At 49.6% G+C, this 18,407-nt stretch overlaps 1 protein-coding gene across 2 annotated transcripts in view; it reads right to left on the bottom strand.

Moving 5' to 3' along the window:
• Positions 1 to 6,174, bottom strand: part of TMEM131L (transmembrane 131 like) — a 200,166-nt gene extending 193,992 nt beyond the window's left edge. Inside the window, exons 1-2 of one of the 2 annotated variants that reach the window (XM_029610214.1) lie at positions 5,946 to 6,174; positions 5,261 to 5,331 (exon numbers count right to left, since the gene is read on the bottom strand). In XM_029610214.1, the coding sequence (XP_029466074.1) occupies positions 5,261 to 5,331; positions 5,946 to 6,069 (195 nt within the window). In that variant the 5' untranslated portion in view covers positions 6,070 to 6,174. The remainder of the gene's footprint in view (positions 1 to 5,260; positions 5,332 to 5,945) is intronic. The other variant, XM_029610130.1, reaches the window with a different exon arrangement.
• Positions 6,175 to 18,407: the final 12,233 nt, after the last annotated feature.

Genomic DNA, 18,407 nt, shown 5'->3' with positions numbered 1-18,407 from the left:
AATTCGGCAGGGACCATAACTTCCAGCACTTAGCCTTCAGGCTAAGTGCTGGAAGACTCAGGCAGGTTCTTGTCAATCAGTGCTTGCCCTGCGGGGTCAGTCAGATTCCCCAATATTCCTCACACTCTGTGAAAAAGCTTCATCCGTCTGCAAAGTGGAATTTAAATAAAACTCCAGCGGAGACTAGCAAGTCACCCGTCTGGATGTGATACAAAATTCACTGGAAGGGAACAGAAAACCAACACAGTTTAGCAAGCAAGCATTATAAAGAACAAAAACCATATGTGGCCTTTTGAACTGTGCCTTCCCTTAATCAATAAGAAGCAAGAAGTTAAGAAAATCAAAACTGGTGCAGCCTCCTAATTAGTGCAGTACAATTTTATACCACAGAGCGATTACACTTTGTTTTGCATCCTCAAGCACGTTTCTATGCATAACTTACACTTCATGGTAAACAATGCTTGCTTTTGAGTTCTTGCTGAAATGTTAGCAGCTGGCAAGGATTAACAGACCTGCAACTCCTCATAACCAATTTCACACTCCTGCAACATCGGATGCCATCAAACAGCAAGCTGTCCGCAACCAGAACGTAAGCAAGGCCCGGCTCGGTGCACTCCGTGACGCCATACGAAAGGGACCCGGATTTTATTTCCAGCTCAGGTCCTCCGTTCACAGCCCCTGAGGAAGTGGAGAGGGTGCAGAGTGACTCCATCATCACGCAACGGCGGCTGGATCTAGAGTCTCGCGCATGACCCCTGGCCGAGCACGGTCACCACAATGACTGGACCCAGAAAGTTGGGAGGGAATAGGAAAACCAGGGGGAAAAAAAAAAATGGACGCACCGTACCCAATCCCACCCGGAGACCCAAAAGGAGGAGGAAACAGACTGCCCAAAACAAACAAACAAAAAAAAGCAGTTGGTGGAATCGAGGAGGGAGGAGACTGCTCTGCTGACGTTACCTCTTGCTTTAGACAAACATTTGGTGCCAGCACTGGTGGCAGCTGAATTTCGTGCCGCCACGCAGACCGACGCACCCTCCCCCCCTCTCAATCCTACCTGCAGAACATCCGCAAGACACAGGAGCAGCACCCCAGCTCTTGTACAGCAATCCCTTCCTGGGCACGCCGCAGCCCGGGGGGCACGCGAGGAGTTCTAGTTACTACCAGAGTTCTCCAATTGGATTTTTTTAATGGGAAGAGGGGGGAAAAAAAAAAAACTAGATGCCTTTAGCAAGCTCAAAAGGAATTTTTTGCCCCCCACAATATATTAAATCTCGAGCTCCTGCATAGTCCAGCAGCCAAATCAGCTTCTGCAGGGGGGGGGGGGGGCGCCATGAACCTGCCTGAATCTAGGCTTGCCACCTGGCCCTCTGTCACAAGGAACAGGGCAGTCCTACCACAAGCCCGAACTTGTAGGCTCCCACCTGAATCCCAGCGTGCACTAAACCCCTGCAGCCGTGAAATTCACACTGGACCCAACAGGCACCAACAGGTTTTCAAATGGGTCAGACCTGCAGCTCAGGTACCTCACCCAGGACATTCAAAATCGAGCTGGGGAGGGTGAGGAGAAGGAGAAGGGCACAGCACGGAGGGGATGCATTCAGTCCCAGGGAGAGAGAAAACGTCTGCTCCCTACTGAACGAAGGAGCAGCACCGAGAGTCAAATCTCAGGGGGGGGGGTTGTCCCTGAAGCCCAGTCAGGGTTCACCCATGCATGCAGATCGGGCTGGGAAGCAAGCAAACAAACAAAGAAAATGGGAGAAACTGGCATTAAAAAAAAAAAAAAGCTTTGAACTTCCAGCACTATTCCAACTATTTCACATAGTTACAGTAATATGAACTTTCCTTTGGCTACAAAAATCCTGACTATTGCCTCTCAAGCGTACCCCAGCACCTGTTATCTTGGGGGGACTATTTTAAATTAAACCCAGAAAGTCCTTTGGGAACGTGATCTGTGCCTTGCGAAACGAAATGCAAGGTTCCCATGTTTTATTTGCACTGAACTTGGAAAAAAAAAAAAAAAAAAGTCCCAGGCGGCGACCCAGCGTGGGTTGCTGGGGCGCCACGCCCGCTGGTGCTCTCTGTTTGTGCCTCGGCTGTTACCAGACTCTGGGCCCGAGTTAGCTGGGAAGCAGGGCACACGCCTTCCCCCTCTGCGCCGCCCCCGGGAGCCTTCCAGCCCCAAAGTCTACCCACAAGAAGGCGGACGGCGCCCGCAGCGTCTGGAAGGTCTTCTCTCTATTTTACAGATTTCATAGCGGAGGTTAGAGTCGTCCGTCCGTTCCCCCCCGACATAAATATAACATAAGAAGCCGTCTTTTCTCACAGAGGAGGGCGACTCCTACTGCTGCTCATCGTTTCCAAAGCTGATAAGAACCACAGTACAGCACTAATTAACCAGGCTTGCCCAAACGGGCGACGGCGAACATTTCTGTGCCTCTCTTTCTCGCTCTCGGCCTTCACACGTTGATTGATTCTACCCTCTCCTCATTTCAATTAAAGCATTTTGTTTAGGTGTTTTCTATCTTCTATTCCGCCTTGTGAACGAAAACCCAAGGCGGGCACGGGACGGCGACGAACGACTCACCCTGACTCGTGTTCCTTTGGAAGCGAAATGCCAACAGGACAGGGAAAGGTGACAGCAACTCAACCGGGCGACACTTCCACCGCCGAAAAAAAAACTGCCTTACCGGCCCCGTGGTCAGCTTTAGGGAACGTGCATCCTGCACGAACCAGAGAACCCCCCCCCGAAGACCAACTCGGCTCCACCGATGGTTTGCGTCATCATCCTCGCCTCCCCGGGACGCCCCAGCTCCCCCTTCCTTTAAAAGGCAGAAACCGCGGGACTATTTTTGGCCGGGCCAACAAAGATCACCAGGGTGCGTGGCCCGGGACTGCCAAACTCGGCAGAGATCTTGGGGGGAGAAGCTTCCAGGGCTGAAGCGCCACCATGAAACTAAGGTGGCCTCTCTCAAGACTGAAACAGTTAACGTTATCTCATTTCTTTCTAGCGAGCCCACATTTTACATTTACGTTATTCTCACACCTGCCCAAAATCCCTTCATCATGATAGCCAAGGCATCCAGAAGTAAGTCCAAACCCAAGGCGGCAACAGATAAGGCCTGCAGATACACACATATATGATTTCCATAGTCCCGGAAACTAATGATAATACTACAGTAATATTTAGTAGGGCTACTGGCTGTGCACAGTACTGGTGAAAAGGCGATAAGTAGCAATCAAAGATAAAACTCAAATCCCTGCCCAAGAGAGCTTGCAATCGAAATAGGTACCTGAGATAACCTGGGACAAGGAAGAGCGGGACTGGAACTCTGGTTTTACCCTTGGCCATGCTTCCCTAGGCTGAATCAGGCACCACAACATCAACCACCAGCAAGACCAGAAGGAAGGAAGGAAGCAAGCAACCCTGTGGTACAGCTTTGCCTTCATCACCCGGCATCCCAGCAATATGCAATACGACCTCTCGGCACGTTACCAAGATAGAGCCCCCAGTGCCACAATACGACTGGCTGCCACCGGGAAAAGGAGGAAAGACGTCCACTTGAGTATTAAAGGAACCTCAAAAAGACGACCAAAAGCTTTTCCAGAGAAGCCAAAATCTCACCACACAGAGGCCTCAAAAAACAAGGGCTACAGCCAAGTGCTTTTGTATTCACCCACCCTCTGCAGTTCACAGATCACAGCATCATCTGTGCCGTGCCAGAAGGACGTGGCAGAGAACTTTGAGATGGCAGCAAAAAAAAAAAAAACCAAAACAGAAAATTCATTGCCCAAACCAAGAGCTAGGGCACCACATGTCATCACCTGACTCACCTCAACATGAGCTGTGCCGACAGCTTCAGCAGCAGGCTTGGGAAACGAACAGGCCCGTTTTTGCTCTGATCCTGATGTTCTCTACCTTTCTTCCTGCACTGCACGTCTGCCGTTCTTTTACCGTGAACAGAAGTTCACTTAGAAAGCAGCAGCAGCAGCTAGTCAGAAAAGTGAACACGCTGGGCCTGATTTCTCAAGGGTTTTCTGTTGTTCCTTGCCCATAGGGGAAACTCACAAAAAAAAAAAAAATCAGACTCCAGGTGTCTGCTCGTTCAGGTATTTGACACGATCCCGAACAAAAGGAAGCACAGACAATCCCACCATTCTTTTTCTGTGCTTTGGCATCTAAACGTTCAGAACCGGTAGCCGTGCAGCCAGGCCAAGAACTTAAGTTCTGCACGAGTCAGCACTCACCGAGGAACTCGGTGTAACCAGGGCTGGCAGAAGTACTAGGTGAGGTGGTCACCTCAAGCACCATAGGTGGCAGAGGAAGGACTGCACCGGACCGGGCTCGATTGGGGCCCATGCCTTACCACCGTGGCAGGAGCTTGCCAACGCGCGCTCCCTGCCAATTCCTCTGCCTCCCTCCCTCGCTCTCTCCTCCATGCAAGCAGCTTTCATTGGCACCACTGCCCGGGCTTCTGGGTTTGCGGCAGCACCGAAACTGCCAGCCACGCTCCCAGGAAGTCAGCTGTGGGCGCAGGGAGCCGGTGAAAATGCTCGCCACCGCTTGCTTTCTCTCTCGGCGCAGCCCACGTCCTGGGGGCTGAGAGGCCGAGGAATACGCCTGGGGGGGGGGGGGGGCTGGCTGAAGTTTCACCCAGGGAATCTAATGCCTTTGCACTGGCCTGTAGCCAGCTCTCGGTCCAGCAATGAGCGCTGCAGAGCAAGGACATCTGTTGAGGGCGGTATAATATATACAAACCAAGAGAAAGAATCAGTACCCATACTCACAAAAAAAAACCCCATCACAGCCATAAAGTTTCCTGAATCTCAAGAGAGAGCAGCTAATCACTCACACTGTCATCTTAAGGCTTAGTGTATTGACCTCCTCGACTTGATAGAGATACAGATAAGCACCCCACAAGTGCCTATAATCAACTCGGGAGAGCAATGCACTAAGCCTTAAGGTGATAATGCGGCTGGCTAACAGCTGCAATCATATCAGTGAAGGGCCATCCCCTGCTGCTGCTGTCTTATCGGAGCCTGAAGTGCCTGCCTGGCCCCGGGAGAGAGAGCTCTGCTGCTGCTGCTGCTGCTGCTCGCCACGTGGGGGCTGATCCAGGGCACCGTTGCCAGGTGGTGCTCGCAGCGGGAACTGCCCACAATGACACCGCAGTGGCCTGGCCCCATTAACACAAGTGCTGCGAGATTTGCCAAAAAAAAAAAAAAAAAGGAAAGACAAAAACACTCCACCGTCTCTCACCTGAGTAGGAAGCATGGGCTCGCCTTCCTCCGCCTGCCACAGCTCCACCACGCTGGGCATGGGATCAATCACTAGGGGTGGCAGAAACACAAACAGAAAAAGCACATTTCACACGGAGTGCAAGCCTTGGCGAGCGATTCAAACCCCAAGCCGAGGCGTCCCATCTTGTGACCGCTTTCCCAGGAAAGTTCCCAGTCTACTTCTGTCAACAAAGCTAAATGTGTTTTGCTGGGCAGGGCGCTGCAGCTTAACCCCGGCCCGAAGCGCTGCAAACCCTCCCCCGCCGCCGCTTCCTGGGGAGCGGGTCCTTGTTCTCTCCATCGGCCTCGTCTTAGCATCCAAAACCGGGGAGAGACACAGCGCACGGCGCTTCCAGGCTCGCGCTGGCCCTGATGTGCTCGCAGCTGGATCGCCCGTGCAAGGAACAATGCGAAGAGCGCCGGGACCCTTCCCCCCCCCTTCTCCATGCACCGAGACAAAAGCCTCCCTCCCCCCACCCCCCGGGATCGGCTCCCTGCCCGTGCCCGGAGAGCCGCCCGTCGGCCCGGGCTCGCTCCTCTTTGTTTCGGTGGCTGCACGCCCTCCCCTCCCCGACGCACACTGACAAAACAAACAAAAAAAAAAAACCCCACCGCATGCTCCTTGTTCCCCCCCCCCCTCTCCCGGGAGGTTGGCCCCCGCTGACCTTGCCCTTGCGCCCCGCCCTGCCGAAAGCAGGGCAGCAGGAGGTGGAAGACGCCGAGCAGGAGGTTGACGGCGGTGGCCGTGCGGCAGTGGGAGCTCTGCGGCGGGCATCGCGGCCCCGCCATGCTGCGCCCTGTCTGTCCGTCCCTGGCTCTGTCCCGTCTGCGTGTGTGCGCTCACGGGGCGGCTGCTGCTGCTCCCTGCCCCTGTGCGAGCTCCGGGGGGGGAGGGACGCGTCGCTCGGGGTGTAACACTGACAGCCGGGAGACGCGGCTCCGCCCCCTCTCCTCCTCCTCCTCCTCCTCCAGCTCTGCCACCGCAGCTCCCCCCCTCCCCGGCCGTGCTGGGTACAGGACGGGGCACGGAGGGGGTTATTGCACAGGGCATTAGAGACGAGCACGGGCTACGGCTTGGGACGGGGGTTATTACATAGACAGTAAGGGGCACGGGGCAGGATTATTACACCCTTCCCTGTAAGTGCGGGGCACGGGATGGGGTTATTACTCAGGGCACTGCAGGGTTATTACATAGACAGTAAGGGGCACGGGGCAGGATTATTACATCCTTCCCTGTAAGTGCGGGGCACGGCATGGGGTTATTACTCAGGGCACCGCAGGGTTATTACATGAGGCAGTGGGGACAGGGATTGTATATGGGCATAGAGGAGGCTAGTAATATGGGATGGGTTATTACCAGATAATATTGCAGGGCACGGGACCGAGATATAACCCAGGATAGTAGAGGGCACGGGATGAGGTGATTGCATGGGACACTGCAGTCATTACATGGTCAGTATAGGGCAGGGACAGGATTATTACAGACTTCCTTGTAATCATGAGAGGTCTAGAACGGGTAAATGTGAATCGGTTATTTACTCTTTTGGAGGACTAGGGGGCACTCCATGAAGTTAGCATGGGGCACATTTAAAACTAACGCGAGAAAATTCTTTTTCTCTCAAGGTACAATTAAGCTCTGGAATTTGTGGCCAGAGGATGTGGTTAGTGCAGTTAGTGTAGCTGTGTTAAAAAAAGGTTTGGATAAGTTCTTGGAGGAGAAGTCCATTGCCTGCTATTAAGTTGACTTAGAAAATAGCCAGTGCTATTACTAGCAACAGTAACATGGAATAGACTTAGTTTTTGGGTACTTGCCAGGTTCTTATGGCCTGGATTGGCCTCTGTGGAAACAGGATGCTGGGCTTGATGGACCCTTGGTCTGACCCAGTATGGCAATTAAGTGCGAGGCATGGGATGGGGTTATTACACAGGACACTGTAGGGTATAGGACAAGGTTAGTACATGAGGCAGTGTGGGGCAGGGGACAGGGTTTTAAATGAGTCAGTAATATGGGGTGGTGCAGACAATGGGGCATGGTTATTACCAGGGTACTGTGGGGCTCGGAACAAGGCAGTAGGGAGGGTTGCAAACGCGCCCAGTGGGCCCTGACAAGGGACGCGGAGGCACGATCACCTGCTCCTGGGAGAGAGTGAGCCCTTGGCCCACAGGGCGATTCAGGGAGGAGCTCCAAGCCACGCCCCAAGGGAGGTGAGCGAGTACAGGCACAGGCGAAGCAAGAACACAGGAACTGGGACCAGGCAGGGTCAGCCCTCCGCTGAACCAACACGCACCAGTGAGACCGAGCAACACAATGCTGGTCTCGAGAGTAGCCCTCCGGCCACTCGGTAGCCCTTCCGGACCTGCCACTAGGGAGCAATGAGTGCATGAGGTCAAACAGAGGCAGAGGGCTGGAAACGAAGAGACAAGGATCTGGCCCAGAAGACTCTGGACACTTGAGAGACATGAAATGAGTCAGTATACTTAGAGAATTCGGACTGAGGACTCAGACGAAGACTTTATTTATTTATTTATTTATTTATTTATAACTTTTCTAGACTGACATTCATTAGGAACATCATATCGGTTTACAGGTAACAATAACTAGTGAAGTGGCTTTACAAAAAACTGAGATTCAACATATCAAACAATAGGAGGGGGTAGAATGAAAGGGGGAGAATTGCATATGATGACTCAGAAGACTCAGGATACTTGGAAGACACGAAGAAGAGTCAGAGTACATGGAAGAGACGAGGACTCCTGGAACTAGAACGAGATGAGGACGCTTGGAACTAGGAAAAGATGAGACTCTACGAGCTTGATCAAGACGAGACTCTTGGAACTTGGGAGGCACTGTCCCTCAGGGCGCCCTACACAGCCCTACGTGGACTGGTCACGTACCACCTTGTCCCGTTGCACGCCCTACACAACCCGAGAAGCTGGTCGCGGACCACGTGGAGAGCCGCGAAGACGGAGAAAGGATCCTCGCCGCGAAGACAGAGAAAGGATCCGGACAGTGCTTGAAGAGAGGACCAGCCGGAAGGGGACTCCAGTCACCCAAAGACGGACACCGAATGAGGCGGATTTACTCCCACGAAGGACGGCTGGAGACGGTCCGGTGGACGGCAAGGCTGCTAGCAGATTAATCAGGAACTGGACTGGAACGAAGGACATCGGGTACATAGGAGATTGGTACCTCTGGACACGAGGACATCTGTATGTCTGGACATCTAGGACGTCTAGGTCATCTGGACATCTAGGACACAGACGAGAAACATCTGGGCTTCTGGAAGAAGAACCCGAGGACTGGAACATACCACGAAGAAGGTCCAACGAGGGATGAGACCCGGAACATCAGACGGAGACATCAGGAACAAGAAGAACATGGAACATGAAGCCATCTGGTCAGGAGCAGACCACTGAGGACCTTGACTGGAGAAGAGGAGACATGGACAAACATGGAATCCGTTGGAATACGATTCAAAGGCCCTGAGGAACTGAAGCAGGGCTTTTATATAGGGCTGGTCCAGGAAGTGCTGAGAAGACGTCATCTGGTGGGACCGTGGAGTACTTCCTGCTGATGCTGGCCCTTTAAAAGAGGAGAAGGGGCATGCGCCCGCGCCTAGAGGGACCCCGGAGGAAGGAGGAAGAAGCTGAGACCTGCGGCGGCGTCCTGCCACAAGGAGGAGAAGGGCAGGCCGTAGGCAGCTCTATGCCGCAGGAGATACAGGCAGCATGCGGCATCCACGCCGCGAAGATGAAGCCCCGATGGTGGCTCACGCCGCAGGAGGGAATCCCAGCGGGGACTTACCCCGTAGTAGGGGCGGCGTCAGCTCACAGCTGCGAAGGAAAAACGATGGTGGCCAGAGGGCCGTGAGGGAGGGCCCGGGAGAGGCGCAAGGCTGCATTAGAGAGGACAGCGCTGGAGGCGGCTTCCTGCCGCCAGCGAGGGCCTGGGCTTCTCATGCTGCAAAGAAAGGAAGCAGAACGGCTCGGGGGGGGCGGGCCAGGCTGCGGGAGGAGAGGCGGCAGCGTCGGCCGTGCCTGGCGGTAGGTGGAGGTCCTGTCCGCGGGATGGGGTCCGCGGACAGGATCGTAACAGGGAGCACGGGATACGGTGATTACACGGGACACTGCAGGCATGGGACAAGGTTATTACATGGGCAGGATGGGGGATGGGGCAGGATTATTACATGGAGCAGTGCAGGGCTCAGGGTGGGGTTATTACACAGGGCACAGCCCGGGACTATTACACAAAGAAGTGCAGGAAACAGAACTGGGTTAGTAAACGGTCAGTGCGGAGCAAGGGTTGGGTATTATTGCAATGGACACAGGGGCGGGAACGGAACAGGGTTAATATTCGGACAGTATGGGGCACGGGATGAGGTTATTATGCAGAGCATTGCAGGATATTGAACGGGGTTAATACTTGGGGCATGGATTGGGTTATCACATGAGGCAGCGTAGAGCAGGGAACAGGGTTTTTACATGGGGTTAGTAATGCAGGGTGACGCAGGGAATGGGATAGGGTTATTACCAAGGTACTGTGGGCCACGGGGCAGAGTTATTACACAGGGCAGTAGGGAGCGCAGGATATGGTGATTACACAGGACACTGCAGCCATGGGACAGGGTTATTACATGGGCAGTATGGGGCGCAGGGAGGGATTATTACACTCTTTCCTGGTAGTGCTGGCAGGGCACAGGATGAGGATATTACAGAGGGCAGTGTAGTATGTGAGACATCTGCATCCCCAGCAGTGCAGGGCATATAGTGCAGTTATTATATAGAGCATGGGATGGGTTATTTCATTCAGCAGCTCTTCTCCCTGGCAGTGTGGGGCACGAGATGGAATAATTAAATGTGGCATATTTGTCTCGACAAAATTGTAAGCTCCATGGAGCAGGGACTATCTCTTAAGTACATCTGTAAAATGTTGCATGTATATAGTAGCACCTTAGAATTGATAAATAGTAGTAATGGCAATGCAGGACATGGGATGGGGCAATTACATGTGACACTGTGGAGTAAGGGAAAGTTATTACATATGGGGGTGCTCCTGCCTGTCTGTGCAGGATATGGGATGGTTATTACAGAGGGCAATGCAGGGTATTTGATGGGTTTATGTCACGTGGCAACTTTCCTCCCTGGCAGTGTGGGGCATGGGACTTAGTTTTTGGGTACTCGCCAGGTTCTTATGGCCTGGATTGGCCACTGTTGGAAACAGGATGCTGGGCTTGATGGACCCTTGGTCTGACCCAGTATGGCTTGTTCTTATGTTCTTATGATGGAGTTGTTAAATGGGGTACTGCAGAGCATGGGGCAAGGTTACTACGTATTTCCCTGTTAGTGCAGGGATAATTACACGAGGAAGTTCAGTGCACAAGTTGAGGTTATTACACAAGGCAGTGTGGGGCACAGGATGGGGTTATTATGCAGGGCACTGCGGGGCATGGGACAGAGTTATGAGGATAGTGAATGGCGTAGCATGGGGTTATTGCAGGACTTCCCAAACTCTTAGCCAACATGACCCCATTTTAGCATTTGAAAATTCACATGACCCCCCAGGCGATGACCAAAATAAATTAGAGCGGAGAGGGGTGCGGTCCACCTCCAACAACCGCTCCCCACACTCCAGCTGATCTCCCTTTTTTTTTTTTAACATCCTCCCTCTCTCTTAAACTCCTCCTCTCCACCTGATCCCCTCTTACCTTCCCAAAGAAAAATACAAATCCAGCTTTTGTTACCTCCTTAGCTTATTCTCACACCCTCTCTAGCCCTTTTTGCATCCCCCAGCAGACCCCCTTTCACTCCCAAATCCTTCTGATAACCTTCAAACTGATCCTGTCATCGCCTCCCTCTCACTCCATTCTCTCCTCACACTCATCTCCATCCCCTCTTACCTCCCCGCCTCATCTCCTCCCCTGAAACCCTCCTCTCACATTCCCCAGCTCCTCGCTTTCATTGCCAAGTCAGTCGTCTGCCGTTCCCTCTCTCTCTCCCCCTCCCCCACCCCGACACACCATCTTCATCTGATCCCTCCTCCTGAAACCATCTGCCAGGTAACCCAACCCTCCAACCCCTTCTGGATCCGATCCCTTCCTTCACACATTCCCCTAGCCAGGGGGTCAACAACAACATTTTCATTTAGGCCCTGGGCCAATGTGCGATGATAACAACTGTTGGGACGAGGGGCAGGCAGATGACATGGGGGCAATGTTTTCTCTTGAGTAGGTGCCAGTGGTGGGCGGGGGTTAGAGAAGCCTGTGAACACAGCCTTTCCCCCTCCCCTCATCGCTGGTCCCGAGCCCAACAGTGATCTGACTGCAAGGGCAACAGCATTAGTCATGAAACATAGAACATAGAAATGATGGCAGAAGAAGACCAAACGGCCCATCCAGTCTGCCCAGCAAGCTTCACACATTTTTTTCTCATACTTATGTTTCTCTTAGCTCTTTGGTTCTATTTCCCTTCCACCCCCGCCATTAATGTAGAGAGCAGTGATGGAGCTGCATCCAAGTGAAATATCAAGCTTGATTAGTTAGGGGTAGTAACCGCCGCAATAAGCAAGCTACACCCATGCTTATTTGTTTTACCCAGACTATGTTATACAGCCCTTATTGGTTGTTTTTCTTCTCCCCTGCCATTGAAGCAGAGAGCTATGCTGGATATGCATTGAAAGTGAAGTATCAGTTTTTCTTCTCCCCTGCCGTTGAAGCAGAGAGCTATGCTGGATATGCGTGAAGTATCAGTTTTTCTTCTCCCCTGCCGATTTAAATTGATATCTTTTTATGTTAGCAACTATATGTACCTTTTGGAAACTCTGTTAATCATCGAAACTTTGTAAACCATTGTGATGGTGAAACCGAACGACGGTATATAAAACTCGATAAATAAAATAAAATAAGCAAAACAAGTTCTCTTGTTAACATTGTTCTTTTACCGAGGCATACAAACATGAAAAAATCAGGAGGTCTTTCAGTTTTCTTATAACAAAAAAAAAAAAAAAATCAAAACTACATAGTTCCCCAGGATCTGAATATGCTAAAAAAGCAACGCGGGGCCTGTGCAGATCCACAGGCCCTGCGGCCCATCAAGGGTCCTGACTGCCAGTTTGGGAAGCCCTGAGTTATTGCACGGGGTACTGGCAGGATATGGGATAAAGTTATTACACAGGGCAATGCAGGACATAGCAAATGACAGCAGTTAAAGATTATAATGGCCTACACCCAGCAAGGTGTTTGAAGGTTGTACCTGCTGCTCCGTGCAGGTTACCCCCATGCCTTCTGTTTAGGGTGGTAGCTGCCACTCCACGCAGGTTATCGCTGTGCCTCTTTGGAAGCACAATGCAGCCCTTTCACTGAGCCACCGCTCCGTGCAACTAGTGCTTCATTGATGTCCCGTTGTCTGTAGGGACCCTCTGCACTGGTGCCATACCTTTTCTAATTCCATTGCCATCTCTCTATTCACCAGCTCCTCTGGGAGGTCATTCTCACCATCCTTTCTGTGGGGGAAAAAACCCCCCAAACATTCCTGACATTATTCTTGAATCCAGTACCCCCTGCAGCTTGATATCATGCTTTCTACTTTTACAAGTTTCTTTCTGGTGGAAGAGGTTTACTTCTGGTGCATTATTGATACCTTTAATAATAGATATGTCTCTCTCATATTCCCTCCTCCCCCCGACTCCACTCTCCTCTAGGGTATCCACATTTGGATCCTTCAGTCTCATATGGCTTTTGGCGCAGAGCCTGCACCATTTTGGTTGCTTTTCTCTGGACTGCCTGTAGTCTGCCTTTGTCCTTTCTGGCCTCCAGCACTGGACATGGTACTCTAAGCCAGTGTTTCCCAATCTTTTCAAGCTCAAGGCACACTACCCTAACAAAAAATGTTGTGTGGCACACCAGTCTCCATGGGGCAGGCACTGTGGGCAGGGAGAGTACTCACGGTCAAAAGAAAAGCTAGCAAAACACTAACAGCCCCACAAGTCTCCCTGCCAATATTCAAAACAAAAGGGAGAGGGGGTGGAGACACCACGAACGCTTCGCAATGGACCAGTCCCTTTTATACACAAGTGTATGAGGAGGGAGAAGTCAATCTGATGTGGGCAGCTACCTTGCTTAGTTACCTTGACTGCTGCTGACCCCAACACTCGGAATGAGTCACCATCCAGGGCTCAGCGCGTGCACACACACACTCTCTCTCTCTCTCTCTGTCTTACTCAGCCTGGAGATAAGCAGGCTGGAAGGACTCAAAGGAGAAAAAAAAAAAAAAGGAGGTACTGTGTACACTCTGTGTGCAGGGTTAGTGCAAGAGTATTTGGCACCCTGGGCGAACCTTCGCTCGTGCACGCCCTTTCCAACTTACCTATTGGTGGCAGCTCCAGCACAACACTCCCTCCTAGCGGTGGCAGTGGCTCCCGTACAATGCTCCCCCTTTTTTTTTTTTAGCAGTATTAGATCTGGCACAGTGCCCTTCTATGCCTTGCGCTGGCATGATTTTGCCGCCCCCAAAAGTTTGGTACCCTAGGCAGCCACCTAATTTGCCTAATGGAAGCACCGGCCCTGTGCATTCAAAAAGGGGACCAGCTATCATGCCCCTGAATGCTGCCCATCAATTACCACTCGCCAGGACTCGTGCTGTAACCATGACTACGCATGTTCTCAGACAGGGGCTCCTACATGCTTAACAGCCATCTCTGGTGACTCTTAATTAGAGCCGAGGCTAGCCTAGGGCCACAGGTGCCGTCCAGCAGGGGCGCTGTCTCTCTCTCACCCCGTACAAGCTTAGGTTTCCAAGAGCTGAGCTGGCAAGGGCAGAGGAACTGCTGCGCCTGCTCCCGGCGTCCCGCCTACTCATTTGGGGGCTTCGGCCCAAATCGGGACAGAAAAAAAAATAAATCAATGCTGCCGCCCTTCCCTTCTGCCCCTACCTGCAATTCCCAAAAGAAGCATCGGACCTCGCACTCTGCCCCAGCAGTTAGAAGCGCGGTCCGTGGAGCTGCAGAAAGCAGCATTGGTCTCCTACCCCCGGAACCCACGCAGGAGACGCAAGTAAGAACATAAGAACATTGTTGTGAGAGAGCGCAAAGGAGTGAATGTGTGTGTGTGTATATTATTGAGAATGTGTTTGTGCGAGAGAGCAAAAGAGTGAATATGTGTGTGTATAAGACTGAGCATATGTGTAAGAGAGCAAAGGAGTGAATGTGGGTGTGTATATGATTGAGAATGTGTTTGTAAGAGAGCAAAGGAGTGAATGTGTGTGTATGTGACTGAGCATATGTGTGAGAGCAAAAGAGCAGAAGTGTGTGTATATGATTGAGAATGTATGTGAGAGAGAGTAAAGGAACAAATGTGTGTGTGTATATGAGCATGTGTGTGAGAGAGAACAAAGAAGAATGTGTGTGTATATGATTGAGAATATATGTGATGTGTGATTGAGGGCAAAAGAGCACATGTGTATGTAAATGATTGACAATGTAAGTGTGAGAGCAAAGGAGTGTGTTTGTGGGTACATGATTGAGCATGTGATAGAATGAATGAGTGTGGGTGATTGTGCATGTGTGAGAGCAAATGAGACTGGGTGTATATGACTGAGCATATGAAAGGGAATGAGCTTGTGTGTGTGTATGATTGAACATGTGAGAGAACGAGCGTACGTTTGTATGACTGAGTATGTGAGAGAGTGAACGAGCATGTGTGTGTTAGAGAGAAAGGAGAAAGTTTGTGTGAACAATTCCCTCCCCTCTCCCAGTTAATCTACGACAATCTCAGGGCATCTGGAAATCAAAAGTTTACAGGTATGGAAAAGCAAGAGATTTTGAAATCCTTATTAGTTTTAATTATAGGGTATTATTTGATGTATCTGCTGTTTTGAAATATTTTATTGCCATTTGGAGAAGTTTTATATGAGTTTTTAATTATTGACTGCTGATCTATTCATCAACTTTGAAATGGTTTTTTTTTACTATTATGATTGCTGGTTTATATTTATTGATTTTGTTTGATGTTTTATGAGGACTGGTGATGTTTCTTTTTTTCCTTTGTTGCACTGCATACAGTGTCTGGCTGGTTGCGGTATCCAGTTCAGTTTTTCTCTGCATGTTTTTACTTATACTTTATGGTCTCTTTATTCTGTATTCAGTGAGGGTTTGTCTGTGTTCTACATGTGTGACCGAGGTGAGGTATTTCTGTGTAGGGATTTATAGCAGCCCGGCTTGTTTTGTTTTTCTAATAGGAGGTATATTGGTGTTTTAGGACCTGGTGTAATATTTGCAGTGTTGCCTTTTCATAGGTTGGTTTGTTACTGTTTGAGTGCTGGCAGTTAGTGTTGTTTTGAAATTGATGATTTACTGTATTGTAATTGTAATTCAGTTTAATCATGGCTTTCCCAGGACCGAGCTCACATCCAAAACATATTACCAGGGGCCTAATACGATATGGGTTCCAAATGTCACAGTAATGTATGTAAATATAATATACATGTTATAAGTGATATTTTTACCTCAGAAAGTCTTTTTTTCATGTGAAATCTGTTATTATAAATGTATAATTTGTAATTGTAGGTGGGGAAGGCACGACCTGGGAGAAGGGAGGTGCTAGTCTGTAAGCTTCACCTAGGGTGCCTCGTACACTGGCCCTAGGGATGAGTGCAAGTTATGATTGGCTGGGAGATGACTGCAGAAGATGAGAGAGGAGGAAGGAGGAGGAGGAGGATTTGGGGATAAGGGGTTTTCAAGAGCAAGAATGCAACTGTTGAGGGGAAGGATAAGAAGGCCAGAGAGCTAGAGATGGTAAAAGGGAGCAACTCAATGAGGGGGAGATGACACAGAAAACTGGAGGGAGAGAGGGAGATGAAATATAAATGAGTGGATAGAGAGGCAGAGGTAAAGAGATGTAGGGAAGGAACTGAAGAAGACAGGAGGAGAAGATGGAAAGGAAAATGAACAGGAGAACCTGTAAAGGAAGTAGGAAACCAACAAGAGGAAAGCAGTATAAAGAGATGAAGACCAAAGTGATTAGAAAAATCAAACGTCCAGACAGGCAGGGTAGAAAAAAGCATTTTATCTTCATTTTCGCGAATGGAATATATCAGCTTTGGGAATGTGCAGCTTATGATAGCTTTTATTTTGCACACTACAGGAGGAAATGTATTTCTGTTTCTCTTTCTCTGGCGTTGCTTGGCATGCAGAGTCTGGCTTCTTGGGGTTTACGTCTGCTTTTAGCAGGCATAAATCTGCCAACAAAGGTAAGGGAGGGGTTTAGATAGGGCCGGGGGGGTGGGTTAGGTAGGGGAAGGGAGGGGAAGGTGGGGGGAGGGCGAAGGAAAGTTCCCTCCGAGGCCACTCCGATTTCGGAGTGGCCTCGGAGGGAAGAGGCAGTGCGCGCTGGGCTCGGCGCGCGCAGGTTGCACAAATGTGCACCCATTTGCGCGCGCCGAGCCCAGATTTTATAAGATACGCGCGGCTACGCGTGTATCTTATAAAATCCAGCGTACTTTTGTTCGTGCCTGGTGCATGAACAAAAGTACACGATCACGCAAATTTTTTAAATCTACCCCATTGTGGAAGAGCAAATCCTTGCTTTATAAGCTCGATCTTGTGAGAGGTAACACTGGTATAAGAATTTATATTGAGTTTCCCCTCAGAATGACATTTTCAATTATCTCATATATGTGCTTAAAGCAATATTGAAACTCTTGCTTTAACGAGAAGCTTGACCAATTTTTCCATCTCGTATAAATCCCTTCCACTTCCTCTCTGAACTTTATGTTGCATAATGCCCTGTTAAATTGAGCACAAGAACTTTTGTCAACCTCGGTATCTGTCAGTTTTGACTTCAGCGTGCCACAAGTTTCCAATCCGAGATTGACCCTCAGCAAGTTTATAACATAATGCATTAGTTGCAAGTAAGTATAAAAATCGCTACGGGATAAATTTCTCTTGCCACTCTTGAAAGCTGTTTGTATTCTCAATAAAGATATGTCGGATAAGTTTGAGTCCCTTCATATTCAGGTTTTGAAAACTGGGTTATCCAATCCTGGAGAAAATTGAGGATTTCTGCAAATCAAAATGAACAAGGAAACCCTTCCCAGATGTTTGGACAATCTGCAAAAATGGGACCAGGCTTTTCCACATGAAACAACTAATAAATGTGTCTTCAATTCTATCAGAATCTCCCTTGACTTTATTTGTAGTAATGCATTCAACGCTGTTGGCCCCATCCAGCTCCGCAAGGTCTCTGTAGGGGAAACTTTGGAAGTTTTCAAGCAGCCAATCTGAGATATGCCTTAACATACAAGCCAAATTATATATTTGTAAATTAGGGCAATTCAAATCCCCCTGGGCTATGGATCTCATCAGGGTAGCAATTGATATTCTTGCCTTCTTACCATTCTATATAAACGTTTTCATAAGCATGTTAAGTTCTTTAATGTCTTTTTGATGGAGCCAGACCAGATACATTGCAATAAATAAAGCCATCTCGGCACTATTATCATTTTTAATAAGTGAATTCTGCTCATAAGTTGTAAGAGTTAGGAATACCAATAGGTGAGGGATTTTGCCTTTTTTTTTTTTTAAATAAAAGCTGAATATTCACGGTAGATAATCATAATATTTGCAAGGATCTTAATCCCTAGATATTTCATCTCCCCCTCTACCCAACGTAGTGGAAACATCCTGCCAGTTGTCCCTCAAGGTTTCCGACTTAACCTGATTAATTTTCATCCCTGCGAATTGTCCATAGTTACTCTGGTATGCCAACAGAGTCTTTGGGGTTTGTCAGAAATACTACAATGTCGTCTGCAAAGACCGCTGCCTTAAAGGACTGACTCCCTTTACCACTGCCCTGAATAGACCCATCTGAATCTATTTTACATAAGAGAGGTCCTATGAAAAGTAAGGGGAAAGCAAAGGGGAGAGCCGGCCACTCTGCCCAGCGCAGAGGATTTCCTGCCATTCGCTATAATATTTGAAAACGGGTTTGTATAAAGAAGAGATGTATTTTGCAAAATCTCCCTTGAAACTAAAATCTTTGTAGCACTTGTTACTTGAGGGATGGACAAATTGGTAAAAAAAATAATCTTCCTCCATTGTACCTCCGATTCTATCTTCCGCACATAAAGATTCTTAA

Source organism: Rhinatrema bivittatum, chromosome 1 (genome assembly GCF_901001135.1).
Source record: "Rhinatrema bivittatum chromosome 1, aRhiBiv1.1, whole genome shotgun sequence".
Lineage (NCBI taxonomy): Eukaryota > Metazoa > Chordata > Amphibia > Gymnophiona > Rhinatrematidae > Rhinatrema > Rhinatrema bivittatum.
Note: the sequence above shows the minus strand (reverse complement) of the source record. Positions and strands in the feature narration are given on the sequence as shown.